The 7,286-nt window shown below is 65.8% G+C and overlaps 1 protein-coding gene across 1 annotated transcript in view; it reads right to left on the bottom strand.

The window, feature by feature from the left end:
- Positions 1 to 3,083: 3,083 nt before the first annotated feature.
- Positions 3,084 to 7,286, bottom strand: part of SPEF1 (sperm flagellar 1) — a 5,897-nt gene continuing 1,694 nt past the window's right edge. Inside the window, exons 2-7 of the mRNA XM_026070602.1 lie at positions 7,131 to 7,271; positions 6,738 to 6,894; positions 5,850 to 5,898; positions 5,538 to 5,604; positions 5,122 to 5,233; positions 3,084 to 3,718 (exon numbers count right to left, since the gene is read on the bottom strand). Coding sequence (XP_025926387.1) covers positions 3,611 to 3,718; positions 5,122 to 5,233; positions 5,538 to 5,604; positions 5,850 to 5,898; positions 6,738 to 6,894; positions 7,131 to 7,271 — 634 coding nt within the window. The 3' untranslated portion in view covers positions 3,084 to 3,610. The remainder of the gene's footprint in view (positions 3,719 to 5,121; positions 5,234 to 5,537; positions 5,605 to 5,849; positions 5,899 to 6,737; positions 6,895 to 7,130; positions 7,272 to 7,286) is intronic.

The raw sequence follows: 7,286 nt of genomic DNA, 5'->3' as shown, positions 1-7,286 counted from the left end.
ACCGGGCGGCAAACGGGGCCGAGCCGGGCCCCGGGGGGCTCCGTCAGCCCCCAGCCCCGCGTCCCCCCCAGGCTGCATCAGCACCCAGCCCAGGGAAGCCAGCRCAGCCAAGCGCTCCCCGGGGTCCTGCGGGGCTCCGGCAACAACAAGCCAGCCGAAGGGCCCGGGGTTCCCTGCAGCACCTCCTTGCTCTCCCTCGGCACCTCTTCCAAGGCTGCGCGATTTTGGCTGTTCACCAGCCCCACGCTGGCTTTTGGGGGCCCCTCGGCCGGTTCCTGCCATTGCACATACCCCTGCGACTGCCGGGTTTTGCTCTGCAAACTGCTCCACCGTTCGAGCTCCTGCAGAAGCGACCGGCGCTCCCTGCCCCGTCCCGCAGCCTCCCTGCGCGCCGTTACCGAGGGCTGCGGCTCCGCACCGGGCTCCCCGCAGCGCCGTCTTGCTGCTCGGGGTACGGCTTTCCATGCGGGCAGCCTCCCGAGCGCAGGCTGCTCGTGGCGCCCGGCTGCAGAGGGGTTTGCGGCGGCTCGCGAGCACCGGTTTGGAACGTGCCCGGGTCCTTCCTGAACCTCGCGGAGCTCGCAGGGCTCTTGCTACGGGCAGCCGGCCCAGGACCCTAATGCTGGAGAGAGATTGCGAGGAGGCGGAGGCGGCTTTCCGTGAGGCGGGAACCTGCGTCCAGCTTCCGAAGGACACCGGGCACCCCGCAGTGGGCAGGAGCAGGCGAGGGAGCCGGCGTCTCCCGAACTCGCTGTCATCCAACTCATGCCAGAGGTTTCCCGTTGGCTGCAGCCAAGCAAGAGGAAGCCCAGGTCCTCGGGACGGAGCAAGCGGATCCGGGAGGCGCTGCCAGCCGGGACCACCGGTCTCCGGGCCTCCCGCTGGCGTGCCGGGACCAGCCCGAAGTGGAAAACGTTTGGCTGCCTGCGGCGTGCACTGGGCATGGCTTCACCCCCGAGCACTGACATGTCCAACAGGCGCCGCGGGGAAAAGGAGAGCCGAATGCCCACGGATAGGGCCGGAGGATGCCCATCCCATCCCATATGGACCCTGTCCCTCGACATCCCTGGCGATRCGGTTGCCATGGGAACTTCTCATTTCCAGGTGGTTTTTCGCCACTCGGTACATCTCGATCTCCCAGCTGCACCAGGCGGCGGTCGGCTTTTGTGCCGCAGAAAATCCCCGTGAAAGACGTTCGTGTGGGTCGGAGCCTCCTCCTGAGCCTGGCGGCTTTATCTCAAAAGCAGAAAAATGAAAAAAAAAAAAAAAAAAGGCTGGAAAATCCCAGGTGACAGGCACTCCTCTGTTCAGGCTTTGTTATTAAAAAATGAAAAGTGAAAACCACGGTCGAAAGGGAAGTTAGGCAGGAAAATCCCCAGGGGAAATCAAAATGCCCTTAACACGGGTAGCGCAGCCTTTATTCCAGCGGCTCAGCAGAGCGATGCTCCGCTGCCAGCGTCTGTCCCAGGGGGGGCTGAGCTTCCCGGGAAGCGAAACCATCACGATCCCGGCCTGTGGGACCAGGGCTCCTGGCTCCCACCGCACCGGCATCCAGGACACCTTCACTCCGCTCGGTTTCCTCCGGAGCAGAGAGCTGGGCTGTGGGGCCCCGATGCGTCCCAGTGCCACATCCCAGCTCTCCTGCAGCTGAGCTGGGATGCTCCGGAGGAAAACGCAATCCCATGTGGCGGTTAACGCATAYCCTTCACTTAAATTGAACTGGATTAGCCGCGCTGCCCTGTGCTTGTGCAAGGAGCCCGTTCCTGCACCGAATCGGGGGGGGTTGCTTCCCGAGGCCCCGGCTGCACGCGGAGGCCGCGCGCTTGCAGGCTCTCCCTGTCCTCATCCAAGCGCGCCAGCCCATGCACCCYGGTGCAGGCGGGACGGAGATGCTCACGGAGCGGCAGGGAAGGCCACTCTCCACCGAGGCGGCCGAGATGCATCTCCAGGGAGGGACGGAGCAGGCCGGCAGGGGTGGGAATGGGAGCTGGGACGCRTCTCTGCGGGAAAACGCTGCCAGGTCCCTTCCGAAGAGCACGTCCGCCCGGCTGGGAGGCAGCAGGGAAAAGCGGCAGCCTCCCCGTGCGGGAGGAGTCRCGGCCCGTTGGGGAGCAGGGTCGGGGCACGGGCGACGCGGCGAACGGGCAGGGCCRCGTCCCAGGAGGGCCCCGCGGCGCCGGCCCGGCTCGGCTCCCGGAGCGAGGCCGGGAGGTCGTTCCCGCTGCGGCCTCGCGGAGGTCAGCGTGTCCTGTGAAACCGCCCGGCCGCAGGGAGAYGGGAGCTGCCGGCGGACGAGGCGAAGGCGGCTCAGGAGGCGGCTCGCGGGGCGGCACAGCCCCCGTCTGCCCCACGTCGAGGGCGGCGCGCGGCTCACGCAAGTCCAACGCACGAATCCCTGAGCATCTCCGGCCGCTCAGAGCCCCCCAGGCTGCAAAAAGGGTCCCACACCTGCTCCTAGCCGCCTGCGGGGAGCCCGTCACACCACGCTCCGTTGGGGAAGGGTGTTCGCAGCCACCCGGCGGAGCTCAACGGATATAMGAAGGCTGGGATCTCCCCTGCTCGCTTGGCTCTAGCGCCCCAGAGACAGAGCTGCTGTCCCTGCGTCACGCGGCGGAATGTGCTTTGCAGAGCAGCACCGTGCCCAGGGCCCCCCCACCGCCCAGGGCAACGGGGGACACGGCCCCTCCAGCAGGGACACGCACGCCCCAGGCCACGCCGCACACCCAGGTTCGTGCCAGTTGGAGAAAAACAGCTCTTTTATCAGAGAAACGCAGCAGGCCACGCCGGCACGGTGAAACACCCACGTCACGCCCCGAGCAACCCCCAGGCACCTCCCCGCCGCTGCGGCGTCCCCGGAGGAGCCCCAGCGACGGCAGGACACGCGCGCGGCTCAGTGGGAAGGAGCCGGCTGCGGTACAGCCGCGTACCCCCCCGCCCCCCCCCGGCGGGGCTGCCGGACCCCAGGCCGCACCAGGAGCCCACGCGGGCACCGTGGGGGGACGCGCTGGAGGCAGGGCAGAGCTCCTGGGCGGCTGTTCAGCGACCGCGCAAGCAGGCTGGTTTGCTGCCGCACAGATTTTTTCTGAGATTACAAACACAAATCAACAGCTTCGGGGAAGAGATTAAATCTCAGCGTTTCACAAACGTCGCCTCCGCCAGCTCACGTCTGCCAGGCCCGGGCGGCCAAGAGACGTCCCCACGCTGCAAACCACCAACAGACGCCGAGCCAGCTGCAAGCTGCCCCCAGGCTGCGGCAGGCGAGACCGCCGGCAGTGGCCTCCCAGCACCACCGCTCTCCTTAGAGGAAGGYTTCTGAGCAACCACCTGGCTTTTTCATTGCGAACAGGCGAGGCAAAGAAAGGGAGAACTGAGCTAAGAGCCCCGCAGGAACCTGAGGTGCCCCGAGGTGCCTCCTCACCCTGGGATCTCCGCTCTGCCGCCGCCTTTCCTGGGGCCTGAGCACGCATGCCTCCGACGGCCTGGCCTTGCGGCTCAGGAGGAGCTACGACGGATGGGAGAGGTGGGACGGGGGGCACGGGAAAGCTCTGTCACCCACTGGAGAGGTCCCGAGCGAGCAGGGAGAGGAACCGCAGGGAAGGCGAGGCACTGCTCATTTCTGCTTGTGCTCGGCCTCCTGGAGGCGCTGGCTGAGGTCGTCTATCCGGATGTTCTTGAGATGCACCAGCTGCTCCAGTCTCCGCACCTTCACCTGCAGGATCTGAGCAGAGAGACCGCACGTGCCCCCCCTCAGCTTGCTTTGGGAGACAGACGGACGAGTCCAAACTCACCGCCTGCACCTCCAAGCTGTGGTAAAACCACAGCCAGCTCCTGGGCCGGGCTTGGCACCGACGTGCCAAGATTTGGGCCTGGGGCCTCAATTCCTGCTCCCACAACATGCATCAAGTGAACACTCCCCCCAAAACAGGACCCAGGAGTCCCAGAACCCCATCAAGAAGTGCTAACAGTTCCCCCCGTCCAAGATGGCCCAGAGGGTTCCTTCCTCTTTACCAAAACCTCAGGCTTCAGGAGACATTTTCCAGCAGGAAAGCCCTGTTTCCGGGCCATTCCCAAGACTGTGCCTTTTGCCACACTTCCCATTTCTCTTTTGCCAAGAGGGAGTTGTGCCCCCCAGGGGCTCCCCTCTCCCAGGAAATGCCCATCTGCTCCTGGCAGTTCAGGGCAGCACACTGCAGCCCGCCCGGCAGTGCCAGGCTGCAGCGCCGGCTCGCCGGCTCGCTGAGGAACGAGCCACTGCTCCAAAAATCACCCGCTGCCAGGCGTCAACGAAAGGCTGCCCAGAGCTCGGTCTGCAGCCCGGGGACAGTCTAGAGGCCCCGGCGAGTGGCCTGCACAGTGTCTAGGCAGCTGTGCTACAGGCCTGTTTCTCATCACCTTTATGTATTCCTGGCTGGAAGACTGATGAGAAAGGATGAAAATCAGGAACATTTGGGAACCAGTGATTCATGTGACTGAGGTAGGTGTTTATCACAGAGATGCAGGGCACGGCCGGGGGAAGGACTGAGGGAGAAAGCTGCTCACCCAGAGGCAGAGATCTGCAGGGCAGAGGGTTTGCAAGGGCTTTTACCCTGTAAATGTCATCAAAACACCTTCTGTTACACAAGGAGACCAGGGCTGCAGGGATTAAACCAGGTGTCCAGGTCACGCTGGACAATCCCTGAATTTCTAGCCTGGTTTGAGCGGACTTTTTTCATTAAAGCACAGCACTGGGGCCAGCAGGAGCCCAGCGCTGCCCTGGGGGAGCACCCGAAGAAGATACCAGCCACGTGCACAACGGCACTGCCACCTCTAGACTGGCGTGTGCCCACGGGTGCCACGAGAACAGCGCCCGGAGCGGCCCAGGAGGCCAATGGCACCGAGCGAGCTCCTGTTCAAGCCGTGTTACACACCGTGCGTTGCGGGACATTGTGGGACTAGATGATCTCCAGAGCTCCCTTCCAACCTCAACCGTTCTGTGACTGGCGGAGAGGCACGAGGGCACCCGGGAGTCTGTCCCCGTCTCGGTGCTGCCACGGCCCCGGGGGCGGGATGAGGACAGCGCTTTGCTGCACAGAGGTGCAGCGGCGGGGGCCACGCAGGGGCCGCGGTGTGCGGCCGCCTCACCTGGATGGTCTCCTGCGCCAGGAGCAGGGCCTGCTCCCTCTCTGCCAGCTGCAGGCGGAAGGCGGCGTCCTCCGGGGATGCCCGGGCATAGCCGTGGTGGCTCCTGTTCAGCCTGGGACAAGAAAGGAAGCGCTGGGATGATAAAGACCCCTCTGCAGCGCTGCTCTCGGCCTGCACAGCTAGGGCCTGGGGCAAACGCCTCCCGGACTGCGCAGGTCGTGGGCAAGCTTAACTTCTCCATGTCCTGACTCGCGCACCGCCATCCCTGCGGCGCAGAGCTGCCCCCAACACCGGGGTCTATCCCCCCATGGGAACTCCCAGCCCCTCCATCCCCGGAAAGTCCCTGGGAAGGGCACGTCACCACCACGAGCCCGCAGTGCCCTCCGGCACAGCACAGCCCAGCCAGCAGCCCTTACCTGTCAGTCCCCAGAGACTCCTGGGCAGAGTCCCCTCCCGYGTGGCTCGTCACCTTCGAGGGGTAGCCTGTACAACACAGCGATCAGCACGGGTCCTGCGCAGACAGCCCTGGACCCCAGCCCCTGCGGACAACCTCTTCTGACAGAGTCCCCCCGGGGCTGGGCTGGGCCCCGCTCGTTATTTGGGCACCCCAGCATGAGGCAGGGCCAGCTGAGACCCCTCCCCGGGGCCCGGAGGCCGGAAAGGTTATGGCCTGGGCTATGGAGCCAAGGCGGGACCCTCCTTCCCGACGCGCCGGGCACCGGCCCTACCTGTCTCCAGGTAGCTGATGTGTTCCAGCGCTGCCCGCGCGCCCAGCTCCTGCGCGGAGAAGAGGCAGAAGAGCAGCCGGTGTTACTGCCTGGAGGCAGGGCTGGGATGGGCCCGTCGGAATCGGAATTGCTGCCGTCTCACGGGCCGCAGCCTGCCAGTCCCTCCCGCAGCAAATCCCACCTGGCGGGGCAGAGGCCCGGCCCGGCCTGCCCCAAAACCCCAACATTTGGTATCTCTCTCCCTCAGACCGCAAGGAGCAGAAGAGCCGCGAGCTGCTCAGGGTTCGCTTGAAGCAGAGAGGAACCAGCTGCTGTTGGCAGCCCTCCCCTGGAGCTGCTGGCTCAGCGCACCCTGCCCAGCCTCGCCCGATCCYGGACCGTCCCCCTGCTCCTGTTTAGGGGTGTCGCACACACGGGGAGCCCAGCAAGGAGGCCCAGGGGACTAGCAGCGGGACAGGAAGGCGTCCCACCACGACAGAGACGGCGGCCCCCTCTCCTCCCTGCCTCACAGCGGCTCCTCCAGGCTGCCCGGGTGGGCTGGTTACCGGCAGAGCGGCATCCCTGGCTCAGCTCCCAGCCGAGCATCTCCACGCTCGCTACGCTCCGACATGGAGCCGGGAGATCTCAGCGGGCTCCTCACGGTGGGGAGACGGAGGTGCGCAGAGGGGAAGCGGCTGCCACAAGCAAACAGGCCACAGCGGCCCTGGGGCCTGGAGCACAGCTCAGGACTCCCGGCTCTGCGGTGATCACACAGGCCTTTCATTTCTTCCACGTTTGCAGATCTGCCCGGGGAGCTACGTGCCACGGTCTCCCTCGGGCCCACAGCACTTGGCACCGACGCACGGGTGTGGCGCACCTGGTGCCTCTCTGCCCCCAGCCCCCTCTGACCTGGTCCGAGCCAGACACCACCTTGTTCTGCCTCTGCTTCTCCTCTATCTTCTGCCGCAGCACGATCAGCACCTGCTCCACCAGGCCGGGCCTGCACTGGACGATCTTCCGGATCATGTCGTCCGGGATGCAGAAGTTCAGCTTGCTCAGTACTTTCCTGCAAAGCAGCCAGGCCATCACCCCGGGCGGACGTCAAGCCTCTGCCCCTACGGCGGTCACACACGACCCAACCAGCCCAGTGCTCAGCCGAGGCTTCGGGGGGCAGCTGAGCCCAGCGCCGGCAGGCAGAGGGGAGGCAGCGTCCCCGGGGAGGGGGCCAGTGATGAGGGGGTCCTGGGTGGGGGGGGGGTCTTGCTGACATCCCCGCCGGAGCCGCGCTGCTCCCGCCGGTACCTGTTGAGGTGGCTCCAGTTGGAGAGCTTCTGCTGCGTGGAATTCGCGGGCACGTAGCTGTGCATGTCCACCAGCTTGGGGAAGTAGAACTTCACCACCTCGGCGGCCAGCACTGCGGGGCAGAGGAGCAGAGGAGGGCGGCTGGGTTGCGGTTGG

This window comes from Apteryx rowi, unplaced genomic scaffold, assembly GCF_003343035.1.
Source record: "Apteryx rowi isolate R43461 unplaced genomic scaffold, aptRow1 scaffold_315, whole genome shotgun sequence".
In the NCBI taxonomy this organism is placed as follows: Eukaryota; Metazoa; Chordata; class Aves; order Apterygiformes; family Apterygidae; genus Apteryx; species Apteryx rowi.
Note: the sequence above shows the minus strand (reverse complement) of the source record. Positions and strands in the feature narration are given on the sequence as shown.